This window comes from Elgaria multicarinata, chromosome 3, assembly GCF_023053635.1.
Source record: "Elgaria multicarinata webbii isolate HBS135686 ecotype San Diego chromosome 3, rElgMul1.1.pri, whole genome shotgun sequence".
Taxonomy (NCBI): Eukaryota; Metazoa; Chordata; class Lepidosauria; order Squamata; family Anguidae; genus Elgaria; species Elgaria multicarinata.
In genome coordinates, this window is record NC_086173.1 from 17157025 (window position 1) to 17172883 (window position 15859).

The 15859-nt window shown below is 45.5% G+C and overlaps 2 protein-coding genes across 8 annotated transcripts in view; one reads left to right on the top strand and one right to left on the bottom strand.

The window, feature by feature from the left end:
- The window catches only part of HUWE1 (HECT, UBA and WWE domain containing E3 ubiquitin protein ligase 1), a 103902-nt gene extending 103244 nt beyond the window's left edge, over window positions 1-658 (bottom strand). For 6 of the 7 annotated variants that reach the window (XM_063119429.1, XM_063119426.1, XM_063119430.1 and 3 more), the window contains exon 1: window positions 450-534. The gene's annotated coding sequence lies outside the window, so the exon portion shown is untranslated. Of the gene's footprint in view, window positions 1-449; window positions 535-565 lie in introns of those variants that run through there. The other variant, XM_063119425.1, reaches the window with a different exon arrangement.
- LOC134393929 (uncharacterized) overlaps window positions 1-15859 on the top strand; it is a 27649-nt gene continuing 11790 nt past the window's right edge. The window contains exons 1-5 of the mRNA XM_063118958.1: window positions 1-5; window positions 1175-1377; window positions 4794-5028; window positions 5823-5996; window positions 13349-13506. Coding sequence (XP_062975028.1) covers window positions 1-5; window positions 1175-1377; window positions 4794-5028; window positions 5823-5996; window positions 13349-13506 — 775 coding nt within the window. The remainder of the gene's footprint in view (window positions 6-1174; window positions 1378-4793; window positions 5029-5822; window positions 5997-13348; window positions 13507-15859) is intronic.

Consider the following 15859-nt stretch of genomic DNA (forward strand, 5'->3'; position numbering starts at 1 on the left):
ATGAGGTAAGGCTTTGACGAAGACGTCCAGGAAGAGAAAAAACGAAGCCCCGTGTGAGAAGACGGCAAAGAAGGGCAACAACTGTGAGAGGGATCACTGCCCTCTCTTGGACCCACATGCCTGCTTTTGCGGGGGTGGGGGTGGGGTGAGACTTGAGAAGTGGTTCCTAGTAGGAAAGGAGATTAAGCCCCTCTCGAATTTGAAACTAGGCCCCATTTGAGGCAAGAGGCAAGGTAAAACCGCCTCTCCCCACCCCCTCGCACCTACCCACGACTTCAACCAGCACCACCTTTTACCCACGGGGAAAAGCCAGGCCCCATTGTCCCGCCTCAGCACCACCCCTCTCCCCAGGGCGCTAAAACTTTCACCCACCCCTCGGTTTTCGCCCCAGCTCCTCCTCTTCTTCTTCGCAGGCACTACTCCCCCCTTACCCCCCGCAGCACCAGTACCTGCTCCGGGAAAGAAACGGAGGGGGAGTCAGTGCCGTACCCCGTTGCCTCCCGCCGCCGCCATCTTAACAGCAGACCCTGAGCCTCAGCCCTAGCCAAATCGCGCGATAACTCACCACCGGGTAGGGAATGAAGAAGAGCCGCGATAACTGGGGGAGTGGGGGCGGAGGGAGAAACCAGACCCGACGAGAATTGGAGGAGGAGGAGGAGGAGGGCGAAGCAAGTGATGGCGGAAAATGAAACCTCGCGATATATCGGCTGATGAAACAACTTCCCGCGAGATGTGAAGCACGAACAGGAGAAATGAAATCACGTGAGAGTTTTCTGACGTTTACCTCTTGGAGAATCTTTTCCTCGAGATGAGACAGTGGGAAATAAGGCAGGATCAGTATAATCCTGCGATCCGGCTCCGTGACCTCAATAAGGTATCGAGTTAATAAAAGCATTTATCGCGGTAGTTGCCGCAAAAACGGAGAAATGTTCAGGCGGGAATAAGAAAACGGAGAAACTTAACTCGTGAAGCTTAAACCGTGATTGTTCCTCTCTGTCATTTGCCTGTTACAAGAATCATGAGATCTGGAGGGTTAAATCAATTCCGAGCCTACTGCCCGGAATTGCTAGACCCGTGAAAAGGAACACCATGTGTTCAATGACAATTGAGAGAGCCAGGCGGGAGTTCGGGGGTCTGCATCAGCGCTAGAGGCAACTCCCGCGATAACTCGTAGACCTAGCCGCGAAACGGCGAGATTTGTCTGCCTCAGCCAAGGCTTGCTGCTGGTCACGAGGCGAGATCTCGCGGGAGCCGAGGATGACGTCATGCGCGAGGCCCTAGTAACACCTCCCATCAGGAGGGAGGTGGTGCGGGCAGTTCAGGTCGACGAAATCTCGCGAGACTTTGACGATTTCGTGTTCGTTGGGGCCGGGAGGGGTGTGTGTGCGTGAAATGAATGCAGTGGATTGTTCAGCAATTCTGCGCGGGAGGGGGGCAGCCTCAGGCTTATCGGGCCCGTGTAATCTCGCGGGAAGTAGGCTGAACTCTCGCGAATGCTTACACCGTGGTCAAGATAAACGGAGGGTTGCCATGAGCTCGGTCTGGTTGTGGAGGCTTCTTCGCTTGCTAGGGTGACCATATAGAAAGGAGGACTTGCTCTTGTATCTTTAACATTTGTATAGAAAAGAGAATTTCAGCACGTGTAGTTCATAAACATGCAGCACCTGGTGAAATCCCCTCTTTATCACAACAGTTAAAGGAGCAGGAGCCCTGCCCTCTTCGTATCTGGTCACTCTAGTATAGCTCCTGCAGCTTTAAATGTTATGGTGAAGAGGGAATTTCACCAGGTGCTGCATGCTTACAAAAATGCACCTGCTGAAATTCCCTTTTCCATGCAACTGTTAAAAATACAGGAGCCCTGTCCTTTTCATACGGTCACCCTATGGCTAGCAGGCTTTCGTTTTTAGCACCATGTCAGTATCAAGTGAGTACATTACTTTTTTGGCTGATGAAAGAGCGGACTTCTGTATTTGAAAGAAAAAAGGCTGCAGGCCAGACCTGTAGGCAATGTGAGAAAGGCTTTACTTCCCATAGTATGATATACACATATTTTGACCTTTTGAAACAAGTACAAAACCTTGTTTAACAAGATTACACATCATATACAACAATATCTCTCTCACTATTATCTGTCTCTGGTGATTGATTGATTGATTAAATATTGATAATCAAAAATATTAATTTAAGGACTCACCAGCACTTTTGAGGAGCTCTTCCCACCTCCAAAACTGCTGATATAAGGGTTGGGTTCTTTTCTTTCAGTGCCTAACTAAATCCCCCAAATGTTAGGGCTAAACTATGAATGATGTTAAATGAATCTTTACATCTAGTGTGCAGGGTTGGAAAAGCAAATACTATGCTAGATGAGGGGAAATCAGAATAGGCATAGAGAAGGAGTTCAATCCTGCCCCCCCCATCGTAGTCTTGAGGAAAATCACTCCTCTGAAGCTAGTATTGGGATGCACCAATGGGATGCAACACCACAGCAAGTAACAGCTTTGTCAGAGGGCTTTATCTTGGGACCATAGTAGGGGAAGAAGGATTGAATTCCTTGTCCTTTGATCCTCCTTTCCCCTGCCCTCCCCATCCAATGATATTTGCATTTTAGTGAGACATTTAAGGTTGTGTGGTTTGGCCGTAAATCACACAATATGCATGCCTTGAGCAAAATGCAGTTCCAGAGTTGGGGGAACTGGGAACACCTCTGCTTACTCTCTTATCGCCAGATGAATTATAAATTCTGTGATGGAGCTGGTATGCGTGGGCAACAGATCTTTTACCACATGTTTAATCCCACACAGCCACTGGATTCAGACTTAATCATACTTAAAGTAGACCCATTGAAATCATTGGGATTTAAGTTAATCACAATTTAAGTCCCATTGAAGATTTTCTCAAGCAGACTGCTTACTCCCTCAGACCTCAGTTGGGCAACCAGGTTTACTACAAATCTATTTAAGAAATATATGTATTTTAAGGGAACCACCTTTTCCTCTCCCAGGGTTGGTCTCTACAATTCCTGAAGCTGTACTTCTTTGAAATTAATTTGAAAGGGTAAAATTCATGGATAGATAGAAATTTATGGGGGTAGGGATACAATCCCTCTTACATAAAGATTTGTGTTGATTTGTCTAATGTATCTTTTAGATCTGATGAAGGGCCATGGCTGAGGCTGTAATCCCATACCCACCCTTACCTGGAATTAAGTCTCATTGAACTCAATGAGAATTACTTCTGAGTAGACATACATAGTACTGCACTGGAAATCTCTTTAAGATCAGACTGCAAAGATATATATAGTAATGCTACAAACACAGGTAAAACAACTCCCATTTTTTAATGCAAAGAGATTTGTGCCTTTGACATGCATACCTTGTATAGACGGATGTACAGCCTTATCCTATAAATCTTTATTCAGAAGAAAATTATGCCATTATATATTTCTTAGTAAGGTGCTACAAGGCTCTTTGTTGTTTTTATCCAATGGAGTTTAGTATGCATGAGCTGCTGCCTTAATTGTTTATAACACTGCTCATGACATTTGCAGAAGTGGTGGTGAGGTCAGAGATATGGCTCCTCCTGAAGAATAATCACATCTTGTCTAAAAGAGAGGGCATGGAATCTTCGTACTCCAACCTCCTGAAATGACGCGTCTAGTGTCAAGAGAAGAGAGGATTAAATAACGCCTGCAGCCTTCCTGCTGCACATCCAGGAATTGCCACAAATGAAAGCAGAGCGCAACTCTGAACACTGTGCCTGTGTTCAGAGCTGGAGAGTTCATAGGTTCCTATGAGGTCTCACCACCCACCCAAATTAATACCAGACAAAGCCTGCCTGCCCCGACTTGGCTCACGGGGAGACGTGGTGCCGTTCCTCAGCTTCATCCAATAGGGGGCAACAGACACCATCTGAACCAACCAATTACAAACTGCATTTGGGTCTGCGTAGAACTGCAAACAGTGTACCTGTTAGAACAAGCGTGTGAAGGGGATAAGAGTCAGCTTGTATCGCTCCATGCATAATTACATGGGGGAAAGCAGCTCACAGGTGACTCAGCCCTTTGAAATTGAGCCTCATGTAAATGACATCAGGGAAAGAATCTGGCATGTGACTTGGTTCTCCATTTTATTTTATTTTTAATTTTTTTATTAGTGATTTTCAATATTAAAACTATTTACAAACAATTTTAACACAACTTCATGGGTAAATATACCAAACCATACATGATAGAATGCATTTTGTTATGATGTTCTTCAACTTCAGCAAGAAAGATACAGAAATATACAAAATAAAAATTTTGAGCTCATGCAGGTAAGTTCAATTTGCTATCAATATACTTTTTTTCCCCATTGAAACCACAAATTTTGAAAGGCAGCTGGGACTTGTATTGGGTTCTCCATTTTTTATGGGTTTTCTAGTTGTTTATTCAATAAAGAGGTCTAGATTTAAATCAGATATTCTTAACACCCACAAGTACACACACACAAAGCATATAGTTGATTTAAAGAGGGTGGGGCTGTCACACAAGGAAGGTCAGAAGGGACGAAAGGCGCATGGGAGGCAGATGACGTCATGTGCAAATCGTAAACTCCATGAGTGCCCAGTAACAAGCGTGCAATAAAATGTTCGTTGGATGGAGCTAGCAATTGGAGAACACCAGGTTTCATCTTCCCCATCCCCCAGTAGCTCCGCCCTGGTAAATCATCCTATCACCCAAACTTTTATCAGCTGGGTTCACCTCTGGGCTATCCCAGCCATTACTCTGCTTGAGATGGGCTTGTTGTACTCTCTAGCTGTTCTTTTGATGTTATCGTTCTGCCCCAGTTTGTGGTCTTTGGTTTCTCAAGATGCTGGACTTCTGGCCCAAGGAAGGGCCCAGCTGCAGCAGGCCCATGAGCTGTCTCGACACCCTCGCTATGGTACTTGTTGGACGGCAGCCTTGGGGCACCTAGATACTAAGTGCAGGGAGTTGGATGAGGAGAAGCAGAGCCGCATTGCACTTGCGTTTGCCCATTGCCACCTACAACGGTGAGTCGAGTCTCCTGGAAATTAGGAGATAGACTGGTGAAGAGGGAGGGAGGAGGCAGAAAGGAGCTGAGGATCCTGAGTTTAGTCACTGGGGGCTGGACTCTGAGAGAGGAGTAAGTTGTCACTTTTTCTTTGGTCTGACAGGATTCATTCACATTTATATCCTGTCTTTTCCTCAAAGGAACCCTAGGCAGTGTACGTGATTCTCCTCATCTCCATTTTATCCTCACAACAAGAACCCTGTGAGGTAGAGTAGGCTGAGCGTCAGTGACTGGTCCAAAGTCACCCGCTGAGCTTCATGACCAAGTGAGGACTAGAACCTAGGACTCCTGAGTCCAAGACTCTAAGCACTACACCACACTGCCTCTCCTAGGGTTCCCATCCTTTTAACAGCTGTGTTACAAGCAGGTCTACAAGACGTGATGTTTTGCCCACCAGTGCGACTCCAATTACCAACTTCAGGTGGCTTTACATTTGGGCAACTCTGGATAGAAGGGCCTTTTTGTTGTTCCAGGTTTTCTTAATCACTCTTTTATCTCCTAAGAAAAATAAGTTGTGGGGGAGAGCAGTAAAAGTCACAGGGTCTGTCTATAACAGGGAAGGGGTCCTTGCCCCAAGGGACGTCAGAGGAAGGGTAGGGGTGATATTACTTAGCCTAAACTTTTGCGAAGGAAGAACTTTATTTCAGATGCCCAAATATTTTAATCCTGGTCCTGGTGTTTCCACCAGTTCTCATCTTTTCATCTACTAGAGCCTGTGTTTGCTGCTACATGCCTTTGTCTTCTCCTGTGCAGGTCCGGGAGGAGGTTTCCCCGCTGTGAGCCGAGCAGCTCCATCCAAGACTGCACGCAGCACATGGACTCCGTGGCCTTTGGGGTGTACACAGAGTTTTTCACCCATGCTCATAGTATCTGTTATTTCCTGCACAATGAGGCCTGGCAGGAGCGAGCCCACGAGACCATACACAGGTCAGGACAACAGGGTCCTTTCTTTATCTAGAGCAGGTGGGGGGGAACAGCTTTTTTCTGTTGAGGCCTACATTCACTCAGGGATAATCTACTGGGGGTTGCATGTTGGGGGGCAGAGCCAAAATTAAGTGGGAGCATCCCTTTGCTCTCCTTCTGCCACTGCTGTTCCCTTCTCTCTTTCTCTCAGACACCCCTGTCTCTCTTTCTCACTCCCCGCCTTGCAGGCTACTGGGGAGAGATGGATTGCTGTTGCCAGAAGTCTGAACTGATTGTTTACAGAGGCCTTTTGAAACTAGATCGAGAGCCCCATGCAGTGCTAGGGTTGCAGGTTGCCTACTCCTGCATTGGAGAGCAACAGCCAGGGCTGTTACAGGCCATTTTGCTTCCTGAGGCGACAGACAAGTTGGCGTCCCCTCCCATTCCATGTACAAAAGCCAACTGGACTGGCTGAGAGGGTGTCCTCCAGTGTACCTGAAGGCAACAGGCTAGCTTAGGGGGTGCAGGGCAGGCCATGTGGCCCACAGCTCTGTACTACAATACCTTGCTGCCACCTGAGGTGACTACCTCACTCTTCCTCAAGGTAGAGCTGGCCTTCCCAACACTTAACATGCAACCCGCCTGAGAGAGCAGGAACAAGCTTGTTAGGGGCCCTATGGAACCACTAACCATGTCTATGGTTTATCTCGATCCAGAAGCAATCCTCCAAACCTGAAGGGACCTGATAATAGCCCTTCTGTTGATGGCGGACCAATGTCTACTTAAAGAATAGGTCTTTTCCCTTGATTAGGAGAAATTATAACATATGCAAAATCTTAACAATGGACAAAATATTATCCCAACTATTTTTTTTTTTTAGTATTTTAAATTGCAAACTGCTATGAGTGCCTTGGCAGAATGGCAGTATAAAAAGGCCGAAATTGAATATAAAACTAAAACATTAAAATGAAATGATGACAGTCTCAAGCCCATGTATAGAGATAATTTTTTTGAAATATTGTGTTGAATCCATTGTTAGTCTAACACCCCATTCATTTCCTTGGGTAAGTCTAACATTGGAAACAACTGATAGTTTCCCGTTCTCACTTTGACCAATTTTGGTAAAAAGAAGTAAGTGATAACTGGATTAAGATCTTTATTTATGTAAGGGTGCAATCCTATGCAAGTTTAGACAGGAAAGAAGGCCTACAACTCGCAACGTTCCTCAGCCTGGCTGAGGAATGCTGTTTGTTGTTGTAGGACTTTTTTGTTGTTGTGAGATTAATTGATAGTATTTGTATTCACATGCCAGTGTAAATAAGTTAGTAATCTTTATCCCCCCCCCCCCGTTTGCTTCCTCTCATTTCTCCTATTATTCCATTGGTGATGTCCATTTAATTTATGTTCTAAGCTGGAACATAGGGAAGACTGTTTGGGAAGAAACTGTGGAAATAGATTAGTACAGCTCCTGAAGAATTGACCATTTCAGGGTATGAAGAAACCCACCCAGCACCACTACAGAAATGCATACTGGATGATCAAAGCAAATGTGTGTTTGTTCAGTATTTTATTTTTATCCTACTTTTCAGACAAATATTTTCTCTCAAACCATCTCACATCAATTAAAAAAAATGAATCACAGGCCCTAACTTGAGGTTTACAAACTAAGGGAGTGGTTAAAAAAATAAGGTAAAGGCGGGAGATCACTTTAATGTCTGAATAAGTGGTGAGTTGTAAGCAAGTATTTATAGCCCGTTGGGGCTAGGCTGGTATTACCTTTGTGCCATGTCCTATGTAAGAGACAGGAGGGTCACCCTTCCTCCCAGTAGCCCTTCTTACTCTTGCTGGTGGCAGAGGCAGGAGTATTTTTTTAGACTGTTGGAGTAGAGTTCTTTTTGGCAGGAAGCAAGCTTCCAGTCCCTGCAATTGCTCCTTCTCTGGCCAGCGGATGGGATCAAACTGGTTTTTCCCTTGCCATGACATTCTTCCTGGGAGACGTTCAACCTGCCAGTGGGCCCTGTTCCTCTAGCCGGTGATAGAGACCAGAGTGTCCTTCCCTTACCTTTGGCAGTCCCAGGGGAGCCACTCCTTAAAAATGAATTGGAGTTTGTTTAGCAGCATTCTAGTGGGTTGAATATTTATTTATTTATTTATTAAATTTATATACCGCCCCATAGCCGAAGCTCTCTGGGCGGTTTACAAAAGTTAAAAACAGTGGACATTAAAAAGTATATAAAATTTAAAACCATCCAAAATATAAAAACAGTATAAAACACTGCATAGCACTGCATAGTTACTTCTTGAACTGCCAACAGATTATTACTTTTATTTTATTTACAATATTTATGTATTGCTCCCCATTTGGAATTTTGTAGTGGTGGACAAAATAGAATAAAAACAGAATAAAATAACATTAAAAGTACATTTTTAAAAGAAACAAAAGTGCAAAATAAGCCAGGGCTGGTCATTAAGGGAGGACTTCCTGGAACGACGACATTTTCAGGAGGTGCCAGAAGACATTCTTCCAGGAAGCCTTCCCTTAACGACCAGCCCCAGTTAGGATGTGTCCTAATTGTATTACTTCATAGGTAGAAGAACTGATACAATGCCAATTCCAGGGTCTGGAAGTCTCTTGGGCAAGATGCTCTCAGTAGATCTTCGCATTGCCCCCACTTCCTGAGAGTACCACTTGCCTCTCCACCTCTGCCTAATCTACACTACTTCCCAGAGGAAAAGATGTATGAAGGTTACTGGTCCTTCTGCTTGCTACGTGCATTGCTTCCTGAGGCCGTGAACAGACATCAGCAGTGGGGAGGAGGAGCAGAAAGCTCCAAAGAGGGGTTATTCATTTATTTAGGATATTTTTGGGTCGCCCTTCCACTCAGTGCCCTTACTGGGGCATGGGACTTGGCAGATCCCCAGTGATGCTGACTCCTGATGGGAGTGAGTACCAGCAGAGGAGAAGGCCTCCAGTGGCCTATGGCATGTCTTATTTGGACTTATTCCTACCCTATTGCTGTGAAGCGGTTGCTGATTCACAATGTGGTCCTCTGGATTAAGTGCTCTTAGCCGTTAGGCTGAACAGCATATATAAACTAGCCCAGTGGTGGGCAGATATCAGATATCGTTTTTTAATGGAACCCACCAGATCCTGGCACGTAGCCATACAGAATTCTGAGCACAGGAATTTGTTTGGAGTACCAGAAGTGAATATAGTGAATTGCCGACTAGGGTATTTTGTAAACAGGCAGGATATAAATTGAAAAAATAATAATAGTTCAAAGTCATCTAAAAATCCACTCAAAATTATCTTGAGCTTTCTTCATTTCAGCAGTACAATTTGGTGTGGTACGTGGGTGGGTTATAATTTTGTTGCTGCTATTCAACAATTGGGAGCCAGAAATCCTTGCTGACCTCTTGCAAATCACCCGGAGATCTCCGTTCCTGCCCAGCCCTGGGCTAAACTTTGGAATTCCATCTGAGCATTTGGAACTGGCAGCACCCAAAGTAGGACGCTTGTTTGGTATAAGAGAGAGGGGGTGAATTGGCCACAAGTGACACTTTCATTTCAGCGTTTCCTAGAGCAGGCGAGCTTCAATGTGACAAGGTAGTCTAATTTAGGAAGCGTGGCCCATCGGATCTACTTAACATCAGCGTTTGTCTAGCTGACACTTGGTGGAAATCTAGAACAAGCGGCTTTGCGTAGGCAGGGGGAGAGCCAAGCCGCAATGCTGCCTGCTGCCGTTTCACCTGGGGAATAATTAGAGCTTACCACCCGGAGGAGGGCATGGTGGATGCTACATTTGAGGATTCCTCCTACCTTGAGGCAAAAAGTAATAAAAAGAGCTCTGCTGGATCAGCCGAAGGGTCTCTCTAGTCCAGCATTCTGATCATACAGTGGCCAACCAGCTGCCCACAGGAAGCCCACAAGCAGGACATGAGTGCAACACACCTTCCCACCCATGTTTCCCCAGCAACTGGTGTATATAATCTTACTGTCTCTCATACTGGAGGTAGCATACAGCTGTCCAGACTAGTAGCTGTTGATCGCCTCCTCCAGGAATTTGTGCAGTCCCCCTTTAAAGCTATCCAAAGTGCTGGCCATCGCTATATCTTATAGTAGTGAATTCCATACTTTAACTATGAGGCACTGTGTGAAGATATACTTCCTTTTATCTGTCCTGAGTCTCTCCCAGTGTGAATATACCCGGTCACTACGTTCAACATCTAAGGTCCTCCTCCGGGTGCCTACTCCGAGAGAGGCTCGGAGTGTGGCAACGAGGGACAGGGCCTTTTCGGTGGAGGCCCCCAGACTATGGAATGATCTCCCTGATGAGGCTCACCTGGCACCAACACTGCTATCTTTCTGGCGCCAGATTAAGACTTTCCTCTTTGCCCAGGCATATGGCGGCACATCTTAATCACCCACACGTTTAGTTTTTTAACGGATTTTATTGCTTTATGTGTGTATGTTCTGTGTTTTAGAATTTTAAATTTTGTATACTCGTTTTAATCTTAATTTTAGAATTTCTGTAAACCGCCCAGAGAGCCCTGGCTATGGGAGTGGTATATAAGTGCAATAAATAAATAAAGAATCATAGAATCATAGAATAGTAGAGTTAGAAGGGGCCTATAAGGCCATCGAATCCAATCCCCTGCTCAATGCAGGAATCCACTTTAAAGCATACCTGACAGAGGGTTGTCCAGCTGCCTCTTGAAGGCCTCTAGTGTTGGAGAGCCCACAACCTCCCTAGGTAACTGGTTCCACTGTCGTACTGCTCTAATAGTCAGGAAGTTTTTCCTGATGTCCTGCCGGAATCTGACTTCCTGTAACTTGAGCCCATTATTCCGTGTCCTGCACTCTGGGATCATGGAGAAGAGATCCTGGCCCTCCTCTGTGTGACAACCTTTGGGATGATCTCATTGGATTCTAGTACTATGAGAGAGGGAGAAAAGTGTCTCCCTGTCCACTTTCTCCCTATCCACAGGCAGGATGACAACCTTCTATAGAAGTGGCAAACCAAGTCCCTTGGGTTTGCACAGAGAGCCAAGTACATTTCCAGGCTTATGTGTAGGTAACAGGGGCGGGGGGAATCCATGGGGCAGGAATAGGAACATAAGGAGCTGCCTTGTACTCAGACCCTTAGTGCATCTAGCCTGGTAGTGTAAACACTGACTGGCAGTGGCACTCCAGGATTCTTTCCTAGCCCTACCTGGCGATGCTGTAGTTTGAACCCAGGACCTTTCTGTGTGCAAAGCGTGTACTTTGCACCTGAGCCAGAGCCCCCTTTCCTGACAGGCTGTATAGCTGGCTGACACTACAGAGGGCAGAAGATGGTTTGTCATTTGTAATCCAGGAGTGGAAGCTGGAGCCTGCAAACCCAAATTTTAATTGGGTAAGAAACATCAAATTTCTTACCTTTAATGGTACTGAAAATGGTTAGAAGGTGCAACGTTGGACTCAGCTTGAGTCCCTTGAACCTCTCCATCGTGTTAGAAACTAACACAGTGATCCATATTTAATCAGGAGTATGTTCCCCTGAGTTTAATAGGACTGACTCCCAGTAGATATGCTTAGAGTTTCAGCCTAAGGCCTTTTCTACATGAGGCTGGTAATTTGCAGACGGGGATGGGATAAGGATTAGCCCATGAGCCTCAGTCATCTTCCAAATCTCTAGTCTAGCTGTCCCACTTTAGAAAGGAGCTGCTCAATTGGAAAAGATCTGGAAAAGATCTCAACTGGAAAAGCTCAACAGGTGCTGCTCAACTGGAAAAGATCTGAGGAATTTTTTTTTGGTATACTTGTTTTTGTATTTATTATATTTTATGGTCTTATATTGTTATTAAGCTGCCTTATGGACCCTGGAGAATGGAAAAGTGAGATGCAAATATTTTACATAAATTAAACAAAAGGCATCTTAGTCACTGGTTGTCAAGAACATTGTGTGTTCTGAGGTTGCGTTCCTCATCCCCTTCATGAAACCTCTGGCTATGAGTAAGATTGTTAGTGACCTTCTGGCAATGGTACCTTGGACATTCCCTGATCTACATCCTCTTGGGAACAAAATCGTCTCCTACCTTCAGCATCACATTAGATGCTGGGTTCCAGATGTGAACCTCTCCATCGTGTTAGAAACTAACACAGTGATCCATATTTAATCAGGAGTATGTTCCCCTGAGTTTAATAGGACTGACTCCCAGTAGATATGCTTAGAGTTTCAGCCTAAGGCCTTTTCTACATGAGGCTGGTAATTTGCAGACGGGGATGGGATAAGGATTAGCCCATGAGCCTCAGTCATCTTCCAAATCTCTAGTCTAGCTGTCCCACTTTAGAAAGGAGCTGCTCAATTGGAAAAGATCTGGAAAAGATCTCAACTGGAAAAGCTCAACAGGTGCTGCTCAACTGGAAAAGATCTGAGGAATTTTTTTTTGGTATACTTGTTTTTGTATTTATTATATTTTATGGTCTTATATTGTTATTAAGCTGCCTTATGGACCCTGGAGAATGGAAAAGTGAGATGCAAATATTTTACATAAATTAAACAAAAGGCATCTTAGTCACTGGTTGTCAAGAACATTGTGTGTTCTGAGGTTGCGTTCCTCATCCCCTTCATGAAACCTCTGGCTATGAGTAAGATTGTTAGTGACCTTCTGGCAATGGTACCTTGGACATTCCCTGATCTACATCCTCTTGGGAACAAAATCGTCTCCTACCTTCAGCATCACATTAGATGCTGGGTTCCAGATGTGAGTAACTGTTTAAGTGCTCCCCCTCTCCTTTAAATGGATACTGCCAGGTTTCAAGAAAATAACGTGAAAATGGGAGAAGGAAAATGAAACTGCTGGAGGGAAGGTAGTGTTGGAACAGCAGGGGCACTGAAGTATTGCTCCCTGATGAATAAAAATCCTAGTAAAACTTCAGCACACCATGAGGACTAGTAACATGCTTCTTGTTTTAAATTCAAGCTGGGATTCTCACAGAACCCAGTATCTGTTGATATCATGTTCATGTAGTGATGGCGCAGTCTTGGGAGGGTGGGGTGGGTGAGTCTGTATCCAGATGAAGCAAAATTAGAGGACACCCATTAAAATAAATGGAATTTAAATTAGTCTGGGCTAACATACTTTAAAAACAAACAACCAATTATAGCACATCCAGTTTATAAATGCATAGGATTTTAAGAAACGATAGATTTTTTAAATGTGAAATGTATTTCGGTGGGCCTACTTTGCGTATGGTTAAGTCTGGTCTCACTCCATAAAAATTTGGATGGGAGCCCCTCAAATAGGAGCAGTATATGGGGGTGATGTATGGCTTCATACAGGCCTGGCTGTAAAAAAAAAAAAAAAGTTCCCGCTTCCTCTGTGCATACCAGGCTGACGTCCTCTTCGGAGACTGTGGCCCGCCAACTGGAATCCACCAACCAGCTTGCTGAAGAGACCGCCCGGGCACAGAATGCCACCTTGCGCTCTCAGGAGCAGATCCTGCTTGATGGGGAGCTGCTACGGCGGACGCTCCATGAATCCTCTCTAGGTAACAGGAAGGGCTGGCCAGGAATTAGGGTTCAAGAACCAACAAGGCTGTGGGGTTTGGGTTTTTTTTTTTTTTTAAGGGACGTGCCAAATGCTTGAGTGATCATCCCTACAGCGACATAATACCCCTCTCCCCACTAATACAGAAAGCCCCCCCCCCCGCCCCAGCGTATTACAGTATAAACCTCCTCATTTTCATATATGTAAGTACTCGTAGGGGTGCTTGTGAAATTCGTTCTTTTCACATTTTTGTATGAACTGACCTGATCCGTGTCTCCCAGACTGATGTCTGGATTGGGAAGCAGCTATCCTTCCGGTTTCACGCTTCTTAAAAAAAAACCAGAGTGACACAGCTACTCCTCTGGAAGAAATTATTATAATAGGTGGGTGTGCCTGATCTGCCTACCCACCCCTCTCTCTGTTAGACATTCTCCTAAGATCTTCCTTCTTCACATCCTGCTGTCCATGACCTTGTGCAGGCCTAGCTCCCTAAATTCCTCTGACTCCCCAGGTTGTGGTACTAGCATTTCCACTGGCTGTGTGCACAACTCACAGAAGGCTGGGGTAGGTGGGAGGTGTACTGTTGTTGTGGCTGGCTGGAGCTTGGGAGGGGTTGCCTGCCAGCCATTGGAGTACAGGTCTAACCAGTAAAATCACATTCTGGCAGGCATAGGAAGGGACACAAGAAGGTGCTTTATACCGGGTCAGCTCCATGATCTGGCCTGATGGTGTTTACTTTAATATTTATTTATTTATTGCATTTTTATACCGCCCAATAGCCGAAGCTCTCTGGGCGGTTCACAAAAACTAAAACCATTCAAAGTATAAAACAATAGATAAAAACGTGATATAAAATACAGACCAGAGCTCTTAGGCAGAGGCCTTTCCCAGCCTGGCTTAGCTGAAAGCTCCATCCGACGAGTTTTATTGCACGCTCATTACTGGGCACTCATGAGTCATGACGTCGTCTGCTTCCCACGCCCCTTCCACCCCTTCTGGCCTTCCTGGCACGACAAAAAAAACCCTCTTTAAATCCAGTGGGTTTTTTAAACTCGGAATCACTGCTCTCTCCTGCTGTGGGCTAACTGGGTCTAGGCCTGGTCAGTTTCTGGAAGGGCGACTACCAGGGAACCCCATGTATGTACATTGATTCCTGCATTGAGCAGGGGGTTGGACTCGATGGCCTTGAGGGCCCTTCCAACTCTATGATTAGAGCAGCGGACTCAATAGGCCTTGTGCTTTTTCTGAGGAAGAAAAACATGGGTGGAGAAGTGAGGTAGGGAGCTTGTTAACCCCTGGTGTGATGGAGCTTTGAGATTCATTCATTGGAGACACCTGGGATTGAATTTGGGAGCTTCTGTGTGCAGAACATGTGCTCTGTGGTCTTTCCATTGCAATAGTCGCTTCTGAAGCTCCAGTAGCTGTCAAGCCCAGCTCAGTATTTTTGGCAATTGACCCTCCTTCTTGACCAGCTTAAGGCATCACTGCTGATCTGCCCTAGCCCTCCCACCTCCGCCCCACCCATGGATCTAGTATAATGGAAATAAAAAGTGAGCGACCCCACTGGAGCAAGAGTGTGAGGAAGAGGAACAAGAGGAGGGGCTGCGCCTCAGCGGGAGAGCGCCTGCTTTGCGTGCAGAAGGTCCCGGGTTCAATCCCCAGCATCTCCAGGAAAAGGCCCTGCCTGAAACCCTGGAGAGCCATTGCTGCCAGTCAGTGTTGACACTACTGGGCTAGATGGACCAATGATCTGACTCAGTACAAGGCGGCTTCTTATGTTCCTATGAGGTACTTGATCCTTCCCCAACCAGGAGCCCTCCAGGTGTGTTGGATTCAAATGGCCATGCTGATTGGAAATGATGGGAGTTGCAGTCCAGCACATCCAAATGCATTGATTATATTTGTATCCAGCCCGTCCTCCAGTGAAATTCAGGTGGATTACCCCACTTGATCCACTCAGCAGACCTGTGGGATTGCGAGAACAAGTAACTCATCCGCAGTCTTCGAATGAGCTTTGTAGCTGAATGGAGATTTGAACCCACATCCTTTGTTCCCAGTGTGGCACACTCTTCACACTGCCCCCTCCCTAAAGCAGTATTGGGCAATGTGCAAAGACATTCTCTCAGATGTGCAGATATGCATATAATGCAGTAAGAATGGGAGGGGATTTATAACCCTGTTGCAAAATTGTAGTGGAAAAATGAATTATTATGTGTTATAGGCACCAGCTGTAGCATAGCCAGAGGACTAAAGAGTATAGTTTTAAAGAGTATAGACCAGCCTTCCCCAACCGAATGCTTTGGGCTTCAACTCCTATCAGCCCCAGGCAATGGTTAGAAATGCTGAAGTTATAG